Here is a 19,342-nt window from a genome sequence, read left to right as displayed (position 1 = left end):
TAATAAGACCAAATGGATCGAGAGATTGTTTGGCCTGAAACGTTGGCTCTTTGTTCCCCTGACCTGCTGAGTTCCTCCAGCAATTCTGAGAGTGTTGCTCTGGATTGAGAGATTATTCAGATTCTTAGCAACTAAATCATTGCAGGAAACAGTGAGCATCCTTTTGTACAATGTGATAAGACAATTTTTACTTGGTTTCATACACGGTGTAAAGAAAGAAGCTCAAATGCATCATAAAGCTATTACACATGGCAAGTGTATTTATAAGTGAATGTATGAGTGTTTTTATTGGGATAAGGACATTCAATTGCACACTCAGACTGATAAATCTGTCACCATTACCCATGGATACTTGGTAATAAATGTAACTACACTAGACAAAGTGTAGTTTTAAAGCAAGCTTTGGCAGGGAGTATTTCAAACAGAACCTCATCAGACTGACAGGGTTTATTTCCCAGGCTGCAAAACATCACATACTAGAGGGCAGTTTGAAAATGAAAGGCTTATCATATGAGGAGCATTTGATGGCTCTGGTCCTTTACTTGCTGGAATTTAAAAGAATGAGGGGAGGATCTCATTGAAACCTATCGAATGTTGAAATGCCTAGATAGAGTGGCTGTGGAGAAAATGTTTCTCATAGTGGGGGAGTCTAGGATCAGAGGCCACAACCTCAGAGTAGAGGGACATCAGTTTTCTTGCAGACATTCGCATTAGAAATACAATAGAATCAATGAAAAATACCCTTAAAGACTGACAAACAACGTGTTCAAAAGAAGATGAACTATGCAAATACAATAATAATAATAAATAAATTTTAAAAATACGAGAATACATGTTGTAGAATCCTTGACAGTGAATCCTTATGTTATGGAATCAGTTCAGAGTTGAGGTGTGAAATTATCCACGCTTTTCAGTAGCCTAATGGTTGAAAGGTAATAACTTGCTCTGAACCTGGTTGTGTGGGACCTGGGCTCCTGTACCTCCTTCCTGATGGCAGCAGTGAGAATAGAACATAGCCTGGATGGTGGGGTCCTTGATGATGGATGCTGCTTTCCTGCAACAGTGTTTCATGTAGATGTGCTCAATAGCAGGAAGGGCTTTGCCCATAATGGACTGGGCTGTATCCCACTGCTTTTTGCAGGCTTTTTCATTCATGGACATTGGATTTCCATACAAGGCCATGATATAACCAATCGGTATCCTCTCCACCGCACATCTATAGAAGTTTGTCAAAGTTTTAGCTGGAAGAAGTGCCATGCTTTCTTTGTAATTGCATTTACATGTTGGACCCAGAAAGATCCTTTGAAATTATGACTCTAAGGAATTTGAAGTTGGTGACTCTCTCTACCTCTGATCCCCTGATGAGGACTGGCTCATGGACCCCCAGTTTCCTCTTCCTGTAGGCAATAATCAATTCCTTGGTCTTGCTGACATTGAGTGAGAGGTTATTTTGTGACACCTCTCAGTCACATTTTCAATCTCCTTCCTATATGCCGATTCATCACCACCTTTGATTCAGCCTACAACAGGGAGAAAACAGAACGGGGTTGAAAAAAAATCAGACATTATTAAATGGCCTAACAGACCTGAAGGGCTGATTGGCCTCATTCTCTTCTGTCTTATGAACCTTGCAACTTTCATTACGCCAAGTGCCAACACCATCTCCGTCCATCAAGATGATGCACAACTCTTCATATGTTCATATTAATGATTAATAGTTTCCTATCAGTAATAAAAATGCAATAATACATAAATTTAAATAATATATTAATTTATCTGAATCAGTACTAAGCACTCTAATTGATTCATGAGTACTTAATACACATGAATCATATTGATAATATAATCTATCTGCACCAGTAATTGTGTTAATTAATTGATCAGTAATTAATCAGTAGGCAATTAAGACACTATCTCAATCAGTACCCTTTAATTCATTCATATTTGTATTTAGAAATTTGGAAATTTAAACATTATTTGATTGATATCAGTTAGAAATGTTAATTGAATCAAATTATTGACTAATACATCATAATGATAATTGATTTGGAGCTTTAATTCATGACAGTCATGAGTTAATTATTAAGTACCCCTGCCATCCAAGATATGCTCTCTTCTCATTACCATCAGAGAGGAGATAAGGGAGTCTGAAAGGTTCAAAGATTCAAACTACATTTATTATCAAAGTATGCATGCAGTATATTAAGCACTCTTTATCTTATTATCTCATGTTCTCATTATTTATTGCTATTTATTTATATTTGCATTTGCACAGTTTGTTGTCTTCTGCACACCGGTTGATTTTTCATTGATCCTGTTCTAGTTACTATATTGTAGATTTACTGTATATGTCCACAAGAAAGTGAATCTCAGGGTTGGATATGGTGACATATACGTACTTTGATAACAAAATTTACTTTGAGCTTAGAACAACCCTGAGATTCATCTTCCCACAGTCATCCACGAAACAAAGAAAGAAAACCATGGACTCCTGAAAAGAAAAAAAACAACAAACCCCCCCCCCCCCAATCCACAAAAATCAAGAAACAAATCACTCGAAATGCAAAAAAAGCAGAATCTAAAGCAGCAAACCACAAATCACTGAGCAGTCCAGACATATTCAGTCCAGCTTAGTTCAGTTCAATCTAGTGCTGCACCATCGTTAACTTCGGGCTGCCCAATTAGAATCGCACAAAATAGCAACAAAGAAAACGCACACTAAATTTAAGAACAGCTTCTTGCACTTTACTGTCTGATTTCTGAACAGACGTTGAACCCATGAATACTACCTCACTATTTTTGCACTATTTATTTAATTTAATTTAAAGATATATTTATTATGAGTTATAGTATATTTTATGTACAGTATTGCACTGTACTGCTGCCAAAAGACAACGAGTTTCATGATTCATGAATTAACCTGATTCTGTGTCTATTTGTGGTGGGGATGAAGCTGTCCAGATGAGGTGGCATCATTCCTGTCTGGTTTGCCTTTCACCTGATCAATCACCCAAGCCCATAGCACTCTGCTGCCTTACATCAGGGTCTGCTGTTCTCTCAGCCACCACCACCAGCTACAGCAGACTGACTGTAACCTCAGGCACTATTACATTGACAGCTAAATTTACTGCACTGTCCATCATTAAATCTGCTTCCTTCCCATTCTGTCGTTTGGTTTGCTGCCTTGCTCAAGCTCTTTCCTCCCTCGTACCAGTAAGCAGCTCTCTCCAAGTGTAATTAACCGTTTTATGATTTTGGCTTGAGATTGTCATCCAAGTGAGAGTTTATTACTAACTGTAAGAGATGCATTCTGCAGGTAGAAGTTAAAAATGGCACAGGTGCTGGAAATCCAACATAAAAGCTGAAAATGAGGGAAATGCACAACTGCTCCTTCAAAAGGTGATGCCTCAAAAAGGTGACATCCATATTAAGGACCACCCCCCCCCCCACCCACCATCACCCAGGACATGCCCTCTGCTCATTATTGAAATGAAGACACACACTCAACATTTCAGGAACAGCTTCTTCCACTCCGACATCAGATTTCTGAAAGGACATGGAATCTATGAACACTACCTCAGTAATTTTTCCCTCCCTTTTGCACTACTTAATTAATTTATTTTGATATACATACTATATGCTTCTTATTGTAATGTACAGATTTTATCATTATGTATTGCAAGGTACTACTGTCACAAAGCAACACATTTGATGACATATGCAGGTGATATTAAACCTGAATCTGAATATGATTCAGGTCAGGCAGCAGCTGTGGAGAGAGAAAGAAAGCACTCAGAGTTAACTTTAAGCATCAGAGTAAGATTTATTATCATTGGCATATATCATGAAATTTGTTGTTTTACAACAGCAATACTGTGCAGTACATAAATACACTCTAAGTCACAATGAGGTATAAAAAAAGTAGTGTGAAAAGAGCAAAATAGTGATGTAACGTTCATGGGTTCATGAACCATTCAGAAATCTGACTGAGGGGAAGAAGCTGTTCCTAAAACATTGAGTGTTTGTCTTCCGGCTCCTGTACCTCCTCCCTGATGGTGGTAATGAGAAGAGGGCATATCCTGGGTGGTGGGGGGTCCTTAGTGATGGATGCTGCCTTTTTGAGGCATCGCTCCTTGAAGGTGTCTCGATGGTGGGTTGGCTTGTGCCCAAGGTGTAGCTGGCTAAGTTTTCAACCCTCTGCAGCTTTTCTCCAATCCTGTGCATTGGTACGTCCGTACAGGGCAGTGATCCAGCCAGTACATGATACATCTGTAGAAGTTTGCTGTAAAGTCTTTGACAGACCGAATCTCCTCTTCTCCCCTTCTTCTCACTCCACAGATCTGCTGTGAATTCCCAGTCTATATTTTACTTCTGATTGTCTTCTGAACATTTTCTCCTGTTCCAAGGAATCCTTAATTACCTTTTCTGTTAATGTCCAAAATTATCTGAGAGGCCTATAAAGTAACATATCAGCTCTTGGGCAAACCTGCTGGCTTTTATGTGATAGTTGTCTTCAGTATTGTGAAGAAACAGGGAGCATCCTGGATACTTACCCTTTCAAACTCCTGACCCTGTTCTATAGCCAAACTACACAAATACCAGCCTACAAATTAGAAGTCTCGGGGCCGTTATGTTGGCACAAGAAGCACGGTGATTCTTGCTATCTGCCCCCTGGGCAATCCTCAGACTGTGATAGGTGTTGATGCAAACGACACAGTTCTTGATGTACATGTGACAAAAAGATCTCTACGATCTTCATCTTCATCAATCCTGAACGCAGGAGCTGTCTCTGTGTTTGAGAGTTTGCCAGCTCTCCCTCTGTGACTCCATGTTTCCTTCCCACATCTCAAAGACATGGAGATTAATTGGCTGTATGGTTAATTAACTGTATGCTGTTCATGTTGTGCAAATGAACGGTAGAATGTGGTGGAATTTGATGGGGAGGTGGGGAGAATAAATCTATGTCAGTGGAGGATTGGTGGAAATGAGTGGATAATGGTTGTCATGGACTTAGTGGGTTGAAGGACCTGCTTACACATTTATGGATCTATGACCACCTACCCATGCACCAAGGCAGCTACACTGATTTCCGAGCATAACAATTTTGCTTAGAACATAGCTGTTGCTTGCAATGTATGATGGTGTTGCCCTTGCACCCTGTAAACTTGTAAAAGTTCGTAACTTGCAGAAATGGGAAGCTGGTCTGTGCATAGCAATAAACACAAGAGATTCTGCAAATGCTGAAAATCCAGAGCAACAGAAACAAAATGCTGGAGGAACCCAGCAGCATCAATGGAAATGAATAAACAGTCAACATGTCTGGCCAAGGCTCTTCGTCAGGACTGAAAAGGGAGAAGATGCCAGAGTAAGAAGGTGGGGAGAGGAGAAGGAATACAAACTAGAAGATGATAGGTGAAGCGAAGTGGGTGGGGGTGGGGGATGAAGTCAGAAGTTGGGAGGTAATATGTGGAAAAGGTAAATGGCTGAAGAAGAAGGAATCTGATAGGAGAGGAGAGTGGACCATGGGAGAAAGGGAAGGAAGATGGGCACCAGTGGGATGTGATAGGCAGGTGAGGAAAAGAGAAGAGGTAAGAGGGGAATCAAAGTGTGGAACCGTAGAAGGTGGTGACAGAGAAATTTACTGGAATTTAGAGAAATCTAATTTCATGCCTTGAAGTTGGAGGCTACCTAGATGGAATATAAGATGTTGCTCCTCCACCCTGAGAGTGGCCTCATCGTGACAGAAGGGGCTATGGATCAACTTGCCAGAATGGGAATGGGGATTGGAAGTGAAATGGTTGGCCATCTGAAAATCCTGCTTTTTGTAGATGGAGCGAAGAGTTCCTCTAGCATTTTGTGTGTAGCTCTGAGCATAACAATGTTGGTTAGACTACAGCTGTCGCTTGTGATGTGTGATGGTGTGTTCTTGCACCCTGTAACCCTGAGCTCTGTCCCTGCAGAAACGGGAGGCTGGTTGAAGACGGCAATAAGTACTCATTGAAGGAAAGCACCAAGCTGACAATAACGGACATTGGCCGCGGAGATACAGGGTCTTACAGCTGCCGAGCCACAAACAAAGCAGGAAACGTGGAAGAGCGATTGTTCCTGAAAGTCTTTGGTATGTTACCGTTCTGTGCTGTTGGTTTGCTTGCTGGTGACAGACTTGGATCCAAGACATTCCAGGTTCCTCACCTAATTCTTCCCATTGGTTTTCCCCCTCTCCTTCGATGTTCGAAGTAAATTTATCATCAAAGTACACACTGTGTATTTTATCATACACTACCTTGAGATTCATTACCTACACTACCTTCAGGCATTCACAGTAGAACAGAGAAATACAATAGAATCAATGAAAAGTTACACATGAAGACTGACAAACAACCAATCTATACAAAAAACAATAATAAAACTAAATAAATAAGTAAGTAAATAATACTGAGGATCTGAGTTGTAGAGTCATAGAACATAGAAAATAGAATAGTACAGCACATTACAGACCCTTCAGCCCACAATGTTGTGCCAACCCTCAAACCCTGCCTCCCATATAACCCCCCACCTTACATTCCTCCATATACCTGTCTAGTAGTCCTTGAAAGTGAGTCTGTAGTGGAATCAGTTCAGAGTTCAGGTGAATGAAGTTAACTGTTCCTGAACCTGGTGGCATGGGACCTAAGGCTCCTGTACCTTCAGTAGCAACAGCAAGAAGGGATCATGGCCTGGATGGTGGGGCTCCTTGATGATGGATACTGCTTTCTCATTTATAAGTGTGACCAACATTGATCTCCTCCTCCCCAAAACCCAAGATATCTCAACTGCCTCTGATTCTACAAGCTTATTGACCACTGTTTCCCTGACAGTGCAGTGACCATGCCATTAGCCATTACAACAAGCTTAAACACAAGAGATTCTACTGGAAGATCCCAGCAGCTCAGGCAGCATCTATGGAGGGAGGGAAATAGTCAATGTTTCAGCCTGAGGACCTTCATTCGTTCTAGAAAGGAAGGTTCAAAGTTCAAGTTAAATTTATTATCCAGGTACATATATGTCACCGTATACCACCCTGTGATTGATTTTCTTGTGGACATACCCAGTAAATCAATAGAATCGTAACCATAATAGAACAAATGAAAGACCTCACCAACTTGGATACTCAACCAGAGTGCAGAAAACAACAACATGTGTAAAACAAAAAGGAAGAAATAGTAATAATAAATAAATAAGCAATAAATATCAAGAACATTGAGATGAAAAGTCCTTGAAAGTGAGTCATTGTGGGAACATTTCAATGATGTGCAAGTGAGGTTGAGTGAAGTTATCCCCCCGTGGTTCAAGAGCCTGACGGTTGATGGTTGAGAGGGAAGACGCTTGAATAAGGTGGTTGGGGGGAGGAGGAGTACGCGCTGGCAGGTGAGAGGGAAGGTGAGTGGTTCAGGGAAGGGGAGGATGAAGTGAGAAGCTGGGAGATGATAGGTGGAAAAGATGAAGAGCTGAAGAAGAAGGAATCGCATAGTACAATTTCTTACAACATCAGAACCAGAATCAGGTTTAATACCATTGGCATACGTCGTGGAATTTGGAGTTTTTCCGTAGCAGTACATTGCAATACATAATAATAAAAGTGATAAATTGAAATAGGTATACAGAATATATAAAAATTGAGGAAAAAATATAGTGAAGTAGTGTTCTCGAGTTCATTGTCCATCAAGAAATCTGCAAATGGCAGAGGGGAAGAAGCTGTTCCTGAAACACTGAGTATGTGTCCTCAGGCTCCTGTACTGAAGGTGGCAGTACTTGATGGCAGCAATGAGAAGAGGGCATGTCCTGGGTGATAGGGTTCCTGCTGCCTTTTTCAGGCATCCCCTTTTGAAGGTGTCCTGTATGCTGGGGATACAATCAGTTAGAACGCCTTCCACGGCACACCTGAAGAAATTCGCAAGTGTCTTTAGTAACATACCAAATCTCCTCAGACTCCTAATGCAATATAGCCAATACCATACTTACTTTGTAATTGCATCAATATGTTGAGCTCAGGAGAGATCTTCCAGTAAGATGGCATTACTAAGTGGTGACTCTTTGCGTGTAGCTCCACGGTGAATCATCAAGTATTTCTGTTTAGGACTGCTGCAACTGAAATCCAGTCACAGACATGGATACTTCAGTAAGCAGCATCGTTTTAAGATGTTTAAAAAATCTATCAATACTCAAACTCAGTGATCCTCCGGTGGCAGATTTGGGTCCCCAGTTCAGATTTCCCTTAAGAAAATACAAGTGGGAATAATGCACCGGTCTGCAGATTGAAATGCAGAGACCTTAGACTTCTAGTCCCAACTATCTTGCTGGCAAATGTACGGTCTCTGGAAAATAAAACTGAAGACCTCAGAGCAAGGTTGCTGTACTCGAGGGACATCAGGGACTGCTGTGCACTCTGCTTTACAGAAACATGGCTCAAACCTGCAATTTTGGATGCAGCGCTATAGCCAAATTGCTTCAGCAATCTTCACAAAGACAGGACAGCTCAGTCTTTTAAAATCAAAAGTGCTGTGTGAGGAGGATTCAGGACTTAGATACATTGGTAAAGGTTCAGAAATACATTTTCCAAGTTTGGATGGGGTGAGGAACCTGCAAGTGGTGGTGTTCCCGTTTGCCAATGTTTGAGGTGTCAACTCATTCCCCAGTTTCCCTTGTCTTACAGTGTTGGAAAAGTGTTGGAATATAAGAAAAAGGCATCTAACTTTAAAAGAGATGCAAGATCCTAGAATTTAGACCAACAATGTGTCAAGCAGCATCTGTGATGAGGAAAGTATTGTTGGCTTTTCCGGTCCTGATGCAGGGTTTTGACCAAAAATTGTGATGCTCTTTATTGTTCCTGTTAACTCTGACAATGAATTCAGGAAACAGCTGCTTTCCAAAAGGAAGTTTGGGCTGTAATTATATATTTTCCCTTATTCATCATACAATTCATCAAATGTAGAATTCTAACAGCAAATAAGGCCATTCAGCCCAACTTCTGTGTGGGCTCCTACTGGTACAATCCCATGTGTGAGAGAGAGAGAGAGAGAGGGGAGAGAGGGACAGAGCAAAAGAGAGAGCATGTGCATGAGAGAGAAAGTGAAAGAGAGAGCAAGTGAGCAAGAGTGAGAGAGAAAGAGAGAATGAATGAGAGAGAGAGAGAGCAAGAGGAAGAGAGCGTGAGAGAAAGAGCGAATGAGCAAGAATGGTAGAGACAGAGAGATTACACGAGGGAGAGATAAAGAGAGCAAGAGGGAGAGCAAGGGAGAGAGAGAGAGGGAGAGGGAGAGAGAGAATGAGAGTGAATGAGTGAGTGAGTGAGATCAAGAGAGAAACAGACAGAAAGAGAGAATGCACAAGAGAGGTAAGGTGAGAGAGAGAGAGCAAGAGCGACGGAGAGTAGGAGAGTGAGAACGAAAGTGAGACTGAGAGTAAGAGGCAGAGAGAGAGTGAGAATAAGAGCAGGAGAGCGACACACAGACAGAGAGAGAGCATGGGAAAGAGAACGAGATGAAGAGAGTGAGAGTGAGAGTGAAAATGAGCGAGTGATAGAGAGAGAGAGACTGACCATGTGAGTGAGTGAGAGAGAAAGAGAGTAATAGAGAGAAAGAGAATGAGAGAGCAAGAGTGAGAGAGAGAGAATGAGAGAGTGAGTGTGTGTGTGTGTGTGTGAGAGAGAGAGAGATTTTTGCATAGCAAGAAAATTAAGATTTATGGGATAAAGGCAAGTGGGTGGAGCTGAGTCTACAGATAAACCAGCCATATTATTGAATAGCAAAGCAGGCTAGATGGTCAGATAGACTACTCCTGCTGCTATTTCGTGTGTATTTATTAACTAGTCTTTCAATATATTCTCTCTGAAGTGTTTATAGAGTTCCTTCTGAAGATCCTAACTGATTCATTTCAACCTTCCTAAATTATAATTACTCTCTGAGTAAGAAAATATTTTCCTTTTTGAGAAGAATATATTACAGCTTCATATAACTCACAGCTGGAGTGCAATGTGTAGAGATTGGATAGACCAGGCTTGTTTTCTCTGGAATGGATAAGGCAGAGGAATGATGTGATAGAGCTGTGCAAAATGATCTGGGGTATGGATAGGGTGAATAGCAGCTAACAGACATATAAAACCAGAGGGTTAGAGGGGATCTGAGGCCAATGTGGAATGAGCTGCCTGACAGGCGGGTGGAAGCAGGAATACTCACACTATGCAAGGCATTTGGGCCCTTTATCAAAGAAAGGGTGTGCTGGCATTGAAGAGGTTCCAGAGGAGGTTTATGAGAATGATCCCAGGAAGGAAGGGGTTAATGTATGACAAGCAACACACACAAAATGCTGGTGGAACGCAGCAGGCCAGGCAGCATCGATAGAAAGAAGAACAGTCGACATTTCGGGCTGAGACACGTCCTCAGTCCTGATGAAGGGTCTCGGCTCAAAACGTTGACTGTACCTCTTCCTATCGATGCTGCCTGGCCTGCTGCATTCCACCAGCATTTTGTGTGTGTTGCTTGAATTTCCAGCACCTATGGGCTTTCTCAATCCTACTTCTATTCATATGTCTGATGGTCCAACTATCTAGATGAACACCTGAATCTCCAATTCATAGCTGGCTGTAGACCAATTAGATTGGTATAGATGGACACTTGATCAGTACAGACATGGTGAGGAAGGCAAATGCAATGTTTGCATTCACTTCAAGAGGACTAAAATAGAAAAGCAAGGATGTAATGTTGAGACATTATAAAACAGTGATGAGGCCTCACTTGGAGTAATGCGAGCAGTTTTGGACCCCTTATCTTAGAAAGGGTGTGCTAAAACTGGAGAGGGTTCAAAGGAAGTTTATGAAAATGTTTGACGCAGTCCTGACGAAGGGTCTTGTTTCGAAACATAGACTGTACTTCTTCGTATAGATGCTGCCTGGCCTGCTGTGTTCCACCAACATTTTTGTGTGTTGCTTGAATTTCCAGCATCTGCAGATTTTCACATGCTTATGAAAATGTTTCCAGGATTGAATGGCTTGTTGTAAGAAGAGCATTTGAAGGCTCTGCACCTGTATTCACTAAAATTCAGAAGAATGATGGGGAACCTTATTGAAACCTACTAAAATCTGAAAAGCCTTGATAGAGTGGATGTGGAGAGGATATTTCCTAACCTAAGACCAGAGGACACATCTTCAGAATAGGGCGATGTCCATTTAGAATAGAGTTGAGAAGGAATTTCTTTGGTCAGAGAGTGGTGAATCTGTGGAATTCATTGTCACGGGTAGCTAGGGAAGCCAAGTCTTTATGTATATTTAAGGCAGAAGCTGGTAGATTCTTGATTGGTCAGAGCATGAAGGGATAGGGGGAGAAGGGATTGGGGCTGAGAGAAAATTGGATCAACCAGGATGAAATGTTGGAGCAGACTAGATGAGCCAAATGGCCTAATTCTGCTCCTATACCTTATGATATATTTATGGAATTGGATGAAGATGGACAGACCACTGAAGCTTCATCTATGAAAGCCTTTTCTAGGCTATGGACAATGTGATATGTTTCTGAACAATAACGTGTGCATATAATAGCAATGCTGATAAAACAGCACCTGCTTATTTTTACGCACATTCCCTTTGTTAAAAACACTTCAAAATGGGTTTACTCTTTGTGCCTTCACCAATTTCAACAGCCTGTTAAAATTGGACCTCAGGGATACAATTTTCCCCCTTGGAGCACTGTTTGTCATCAATCATCAGGCATACAGTTCCTCTGACATTCTTATTCAGAAAACCTGAATCCCTCAGCATTTATATCCAGCAGGAATATGTTTAAATGTAAATTGATGAATTAAACCAAACAGCTATCGAGTTATAAGTTCTATAGCTTTGAAAAGTGAGAGAAGACTTCAAAGGGACTGAGTTTGGTGCACAAAACAGTGCTTTTTTTGAACAATATGTGAAAGGACTTTATCTTTGAACACCGGAGCTAAACAAGCATGAGACTATTGCTTATGATCACTACTTATTAACATAATTACACCTTTAATTCAATTTAAAAATGTAGGGACTTAACTTGTACACACAAGAGATTCTGCAAATGCTGGAAATCCAGAGTAACACACATAAAGTGCTGAAGGATCTCAGTAGCTCAGGTAGCTTCTATGGAGGGGAATAAGCAGTTGATATTTCAGGCGGGGACACTTCATCAGGACTGGAAAGGACGAGGCAGAAGCCTGAATAAGAAGTTGGGGTGGAGGTGAACGGGCATAAGTTGGCTGGTGATAGGTGAGACCAGATGAGGGGGAAGGTAAGAGTGTGGGGGAGGGGGTGAAGTAAGAAGGTAGGAGGTGATAGGTTGAAGAGGTAAAGGGCTGAAGGCAAGCGAAGCTAATAGGAGAGGAGAGTAGACCATCAGAGACCAAAAAGAAGGAGGGCAGCAGAGGGGGGTGATGGACAGGTGAGAAGAAAAGGAGTAGGTGAGGAGCCAGAATGGACAAAGAGAAGGGGAAGATGGAAGAAATTACCAGAAAATAGAGAATTTATCAACACCTTTGCACAACAAACACATTTCTAGATGTATCAAATGAAAGTTCTCCAAAGTAACACAAAAATGCAGCCTCGAGTCTGTCCTGCATGGATGCTGGTTACAGGCTATTTCTGATTAAGTCCTGGGCCGAAGCATCGGTTGTCCATTTCCTTCCACAGATACTGCCCTGACCTGCCGAGTTCTCCCAGCACCTTGAGTGCTCCTCCAGATTCGCAGCATCTACAATCTCTCTTGTATTCCTCTCTGACTTTTATTTTGTAAGTTCTGTATGCCATCTGGTCCTGGCCTAAGACTGACCAGGAGCAAGTGGTGTTGGAGCTCCAGGTATGATTTGGAGTATTGTGTTCACTTCTGGTCAACTCATTATAGGAAGGATGCGGAAGCTTTAAAGGAGGTGCTGAGGAGATTTACCGGGATGCTGTCTGGATTAGAGAGCATGTCTTATGAGGAAAGGCTGAGCAATTTAGGGTTTTTTCTTTGGAGAAAAGGAACATGACAGGTGATTTGTAAAGTTGCATAAGATGATACACAGCATAGATCAAGCAGACAGACAATGCCTTTATCCCAGGGCAGCAAGGCTAATACAAAGGACGTAATTTTAAGGTAATTGAGTGAAAGTATAGTGGGGATGTCAGAAGTAGTTTTTTTTACACAAAAATTCGTAGATGCATGGGACACCCTTACCGAGGTGGTGGTAGAGTTAGTGAAAGAGACAGATTGTTTCCTGTGGTGGGGGAGTCTAAGACCGGGGGACGCAGCTTCAAAATAGAGGTGCATTCTTTTAGAACAGAGATGAGGAGATACTTCTTTAGCCAGAGAGTGATGAATCTGTGGAATTTATTGCTACATGGCTGTGGAGGCCAAATCACCGGGTATATTTCAAGCAGAAATTGATAGATTCTTGATTAGCCAGAGCATGAAGAGATACAGGAAGAAGGGAAGAGATTGGAACCGAGAGGAAAATTGGTTCAGCCATAATGAAATAGCAGAGCAGACTCAATAGAACCATAGAACCATAGGACATTACAGCACATGGGCCAAATGGCCTCATTCTGCTCCTATATCTATGGTCTTATATAGGCACATGGATGAATTAAAAAGTGGGATCAATGTGGGAGAGAAGGGTTAGATTGATCTTTGAGTAGGTTAAAAGACTAGTATAACATCTTGGGCTGAAAGGCCTGTCTGTGCTGTACTGTTCTGAGGCCCTCTGTGGGTCACGGTTGACCATCGATGTTGCGTCCTACCTGTGTACATGATACGCAAACCAGGGCAGTACAATATTGAGAGCAAGCTGTTGCCAATGTAGCAATCTCCTCTCTCCATGCTGCTGATGAATCCAAAGGACAGCACTAGAGGCATCGCGGGAGCTGGCAGTCAGTGTTGAACTCAATGTAGGACTGTCTTAGAGACTCCAGTTCCAGATTTTTCCTAGGGGTTTACTCTCAAAAGTTTCCCCATGGGTGGGTATAGATGCAAGGCAGCAGAGGCTTGAGATCAGAGTTTTCCTTCTCCAAGATCAGCTGCCAACCACGGCTGATGAGCTCCATATGCCCGAAGTGACTGGTGTTAATGTGCCAGTAACCCGCCTTTTCCCCTTCTCCTGTGAGGAGAAACATTTCCACCAGGCTTAGTAGCTTCCATGAAGACTAGGAGCTGAACCTGGTTGTCAGAGTCTATTTGAGGTGCTCGCCATTGGGAGCATTTAATAGGAAGTGGGAACATATTCCCAGTATCCCCTCCCTCCCCTAGCTATAACAAACTTATGGAACCTGTGGCCTATTGTATATCGGTGAGATCCGATGTAAATAGGGAGATTGATTCATTGAGCACCTTCGATCTGTCTGCCAGAAAAAATGGGATTTCCCTGTGGCCACCATTTCAATTCTACTTCCCATTCCCATTCTGACATGTCAGTCCATGGTTACAGCAATGAACGTCCCCCTTTTTCTCCTGTCCCAAAGATGGTGTTCAATAGGCCCAGACACCAAGTGGGTATTTTGACATTGGCAGGCCTGTGTAATGACTGATTGGAGACTATTCATCCTCATGATGATTTCCACATACCTTGGGCTTAGAAAACCTGGCCAGAACCAACATGAGATCAACATGACATTGAGATCACGGAGAAGAGAAGTGGATCCTCTCTCTGTCTCTTCTCTCTCTTGCTCTCGCTCTCATTCTCATTCAGTTAACTAGTTTTGGTTTTCCTTCACTGCACTGCCTCAGTTGGTTCACTCTGAGAGTTTGGAGACACGGGGGAGTGCAGATGCTGGAATCTGGAGCAGCAAACAATCTTCTGGAGGACTTCAGTGTGTGAAGCACAATCTTTGGATAGAAGGAATTGCCAGCATTTTGGGTCAAATCCTTGCATCAGGGTTGATGCATTGTTTCAAAACTAAACATCGACAATTCCTTTCCCCCGACAGACGTTGCTCAGTCTGCTGGACCTGTTTGTGACAGATATTGGTAGATAGTTGATCAGGGCTGGGGTAAAAGAGTACCGGGTAGATTGTAATCACAATGCTACATTCCCATCAGCTTATCCATGATCTTATTGGATGGGTGAGTAAGCCTGAGAGGGCCGAGTGGCCTCCCCTGTCCTCATTGAGTATGTTTGGAAGGAAGGAAGATGAAGGGGAAGAAGAAGACACTGTTTGGCAGTGGAAGGATTGGAGAGGAGAGGAAGGTGAAGAAAGAATGGCCACACTCAGGCTGGAGGACACCACATATTCTATCTGGGTAGCCTCCAACCTGACATCAAGAATATCGATTTCTCTAACTTGTGGTAGTTTTGCCTTTCCCCTTCTCTCTTTGACCATTCCCCATTCTGGCTCCCCTCTTACCGCTTCACTTTCCATCACCTTGCTCATTATTTACTGACACGGCACTGAACGCTCCCTTCTGGCCCAACGAGCCATGCCTTGCAGCAACACGCCTATTTAACCATAGCCTAACACAGAACAATTTACAATAACCAGTGAACTTAATAACCATTGTGTCTTTGAACTGTGGGAGGAAACTAGAGCACCCGGAGGAAACCCATGCAATTCACAGGGAGAACGTACAGACTCCTTACAGACAGTGCCGGAATTGAACAATGTACCCCAGAATGCACTGAGCTGGAAATGCAAAGACTAAGTGCTATGTCACCATGGCGTCCTCTGGTGCCCATCCTTCTTTCCTGATCCACTCTCCTCTCCTATCAGATTCTTTTTCTTCAGTTCTTTACCTCCTCCACTTATCACCTCCCAGCTCCTCACTTCATACCCTCTCTCCCACCCACCTCCCCCTCACCTGGTCTCACCTGTCACCTGCCAGATTGTACTCCTTCCCCTCCCCTACCTTCTTATTCTGAATTCTTCTCCATTTCCTTTCCAATCCTGATGAAGGGTCTTGGCCTGCAACGTCAGCTCCATAGATGCTCCCCGACTTGCAGAGTTCCTCCAGCATTTTGTGTGTTGCCTAGAATAGAGCAAGAAATAAAGTTGAGAGGTAAAAGGAGTGAATGGAAAAGATATGTAAAGGAAGGAAAAGAAGAGAGGGAGGAACAAGAAATGAGAATTTATACAGAAAGTGAAAGACATGGAAGGAAAGAGTGGGCAAAGAGAGAAAGTGGGTGGAAAAGATAGAAAAGCAAACCAAAGAGTCCTAGAGTCATAGAAAAGTATGGCACAGAAACAGACCCTTCGGCCCATCTACTCTGTATTGAACCATTTAAGCTGCTACTCCCATTGACCTGCACTGGTAAATGGCAGATGGAGTTCAATCCGGATAAGTGTGAGGTGATGCATTTTGGAAGGACAAACCAGAAGACTGAGTACAGGATTAATGGTCAGTTACTTAACAGTGTGGATGAACAGAGGGACCTGGGGTTCAAGTCCATACATCCCGCAAGGTCGCTGCACAGGTTGATAGGATAGTTAAGAAGGCCTATGGGATGCTAGGCTTCATTAACAGGGGGATTGAGTTCAAGAGTAGAGAGGTCATGTTGCAACTCTACAAATCTCTGGTGAGACCACACATAGAGTATTGTGTTCAATTCTGGTCACCTTATGATAGGAAGGATGCGGTAGCTATGGAGAGGGTGCAGAGGAGATTTACCAGGATGTTGCCTGGTTTGGAGAACAAGTCATATGAAACAAGGTTAGCAGAGCTGGGACTTTTCTCTTTGGAGCGTAGAAGAACGAGAGGGGACTTGATAGAGGTCTACAAGATTATGAGAGGCATAGATAGGGTGGATAGTTAGTACCTGTTTCCCAGGGCACCAATAGCAAACACCAGAGGGCATATATACAAAATTAAGGGAGGGCAGTTTAGGGGAGACATCAGGGGTACATTTTTTACACAGATGGTTGTGAGTGCCTGGAATGACCTGCCAAGGATGGTGGTGGAGGCTAAAACATTAGGGGTATTTAAGAGCCTCTTGGACAGGCACATGGATGAAAGAAAAATGGAGGGTTATGGGGTAGTGTGGGTTTAGTACTTTTTTTTAAGGATTATATGGGTCGGCACAACATGGAGGGCTGAAGGGCCTGTACTGTGCTGTAGTGTTCTATGGTTCTATGGAATGAGCTCCACCACACATCTATAGAAGTTTGTCCAAGTTCGAGATATCTTACTGATTCATCACATTCATCACAAAATACTATACCCTTACCATCTATGTACCTATCCAAACTCCTCTTAAAAATTGAAATCGGGCTCACATGCACCCCTTGCACTGGCAGCTCGTTCCACTCTCACAGCCCTCTGAGTGAAGAACTTTTCTCTCATGTTCCCCTTAAACCCTTCACCTTTCACCAATTTTTCCTCTAATTTGCAGTGACAAATGTGCACAAAAATCTTGTGCTGTGCAATTTTTTTTTGCCCAGTGACAATAACATGCATGCGTTGAATAATTTCTTCAATAAAAACAGTATAAATAAGACAGTTCTAAAATCTGCAGAAAAATCATCGCAAACTCCGTGCGTCAACAACGTCCACATCAGAAGCCGGAAAAGGAAATGTGATTGTGTATGATTGTGAAATATACTTAAAATGCCAACGAGGCAGAGGGTGACAAACTTTCACCCTTAGCACGTAACACCCAAGAAGAAGAAGAGGATAGAGAGACAGATCATGAGACTGGGAGAGAAATTGAAATATGACTGCCTTTTCTCCTTCATCTCATTAAACTCTCTCTGTGCCGAGTCATTTTAAGCATCCAGCTGGGAATGAAGCAGAATTAATCCACAGCCAGTTGGCAAAGTCAGCAGGAACACAAGATTATGATGTTAGGTAGAATTGTCACATGTCTTGTGCAAATGAAATCTTCTGAGGCTCTGTGAGGAGCTGCCAAATTGGAAACTGGTCTCCTTTTATTCCTCTGCTCAAATCTCCCCACATCATGACTGAGTTACCAGCGCATTTTCAATCCTTGTATTATTTAATTCATCTTGAAAACTCTCTAACAATGGACTTTGAAGTACAAAATGGGCAGAACACATGAACTACTCAGTGAAATGAAGACACACGTGACTGCAAATGATGGAATCTAGAGCATCGGCTGGAGGAACTCAGAGGCTGAGGCAGTATCCATGGATGGAGATGGACAGTTGATGTTTCAGTTCGAGACCGTTCATTTCCCACCACAGGTGCTGCCTGAACTGCTGTGTTTCTCCAGTAGTTGGGGATTTTTGCACATGGTGAAAGGAAGTCTGTGAGTCCAGGCCAGGAAATGGAGGTTGGAGGTCTGGAGATGGCCTGTCCTGGGGTTGGTGGCCTGTCTGTGTGTGAGTGGGAGGGAAGTGTTGTGTTTTGTTGTTGTTCTGTTTTGTTGCTGTTGTTGTGTTGTTGCTGCTTGTGCTGAACATTGTGGGCCTGCTGTATTGGCGACACTTGCAGGCTGCCTACAGTACATTCTTGGGTTGCGTCAGTTGTTACTGCAAAAAGACGTTTTTTTATGTACATGTGATAAACAAATCTGAATCTGAAATCCTTGCAGAAAGACATGCTCAATGGACAGTCAATGTACAGTCTACTTATGGATTGTCAACATGGCTTAGTGAGAGGAAGGTTGTGCCTCACGAGCCTGATTGGGTTTTTTGAAGAGGTAACAAAAGAAATTGATGAGGGTAGGGTGGTAGATGTGGTTTACATGGACTTCAGCAAGGCATTTGACAAGGTCCCTCGTGAGAGACTCATCCAGAAAGTCATGAGGCATGGGATAAGTGGAACCTTGGCTGTTTGGATAAAAAATTGGCTTAAAGGAAGAAAGCAGAGGGTAGTTGTGGAAGGAAAGTATTCTGCCTGGAGGTCGGTGACTAGTGGAGTGCCGCAGGGATCTATCCTGGGACCCCTGTTATTCGTAATTTTTGTAAATGACCTGGATGTAGAGGTGGAGGGATGGGTGAGTAAGTTTGCGGATGACATGAAGATTGGAGGAGTTGTGGTTGGAGGTGCAGGTTGTCAAAGGTTACAAGAGGATATAGACAGGCTGCAGAGTTGGGCAGAAAAATGGCAGATGGAGTTCAATCCGGATGTGTGAGGTGATACATTTTGGAAGGACAAACCAGAAGACTGAGTACAGGATTAATGGTCAGTTACTTAAGAGTGTGGATGAACAAAGGGACCCTGGGGTTCAAATCCATACATCCCTCAAGGTCGCTATGCAGGTTGATAGGGTAGTTAAGAAGGCCTATGGGATGCTAGGCTTCATTAACAGAGGGATTGAGTTCAAGAGTAGAGAGGTCATGTTGCAACTCTACAAATCTCTGGTGAGACCACACATAGAGTATTGTGTTCAATTCTGGTCACCTTATGATAGGAAG

The 19,342-nt window shown here is 42.7% G+C and overlaps 1 protein-coding gene across 2 annotated transcripts in view; it reads left to right on the top strand.

Annotated features, from left to right (window-relative positions):
• Window positions 1–19,342, top strand: part of LOC140727495 (neural cell adhesion molecule 2-like) — a 1,581,686-nt gene that overhangs the window by 1,294,911 nt on the left and 267,433 nt on the right. For both annotated transcript variants that reach the window (XM_073044851.1, XM_073044852.1), the window contains exon 7: window positions 5,961–6,118. In XM_073044851.1, coding sequence (XP_072900952.1) covers window positions 5,961–6,118 — 158 coding nt within the window. The remainder of the gene's footprint in view (window positions 1–5,960; window positions 6,119–19,342) is intronic.

This window comes from Hemitrygon akajei, chromosome 5 (genome assembly GCF_048418815.1).
Source record: "Hemitrygon akajei chromosome 5, sHemAka1.3, whole genome shotgun sequence".
In the NCBI taxonomy this organism is placed as follows: Eukaryota; Metazoa; Chordata; class Chondrichthyes; order Myliobatiformes; family Dasyatidae; genus Hemitrygon; species Hemitrygon akajei.
This window is presented reverse-complemented; position numbering and strand designations above follow the sequence as displayed.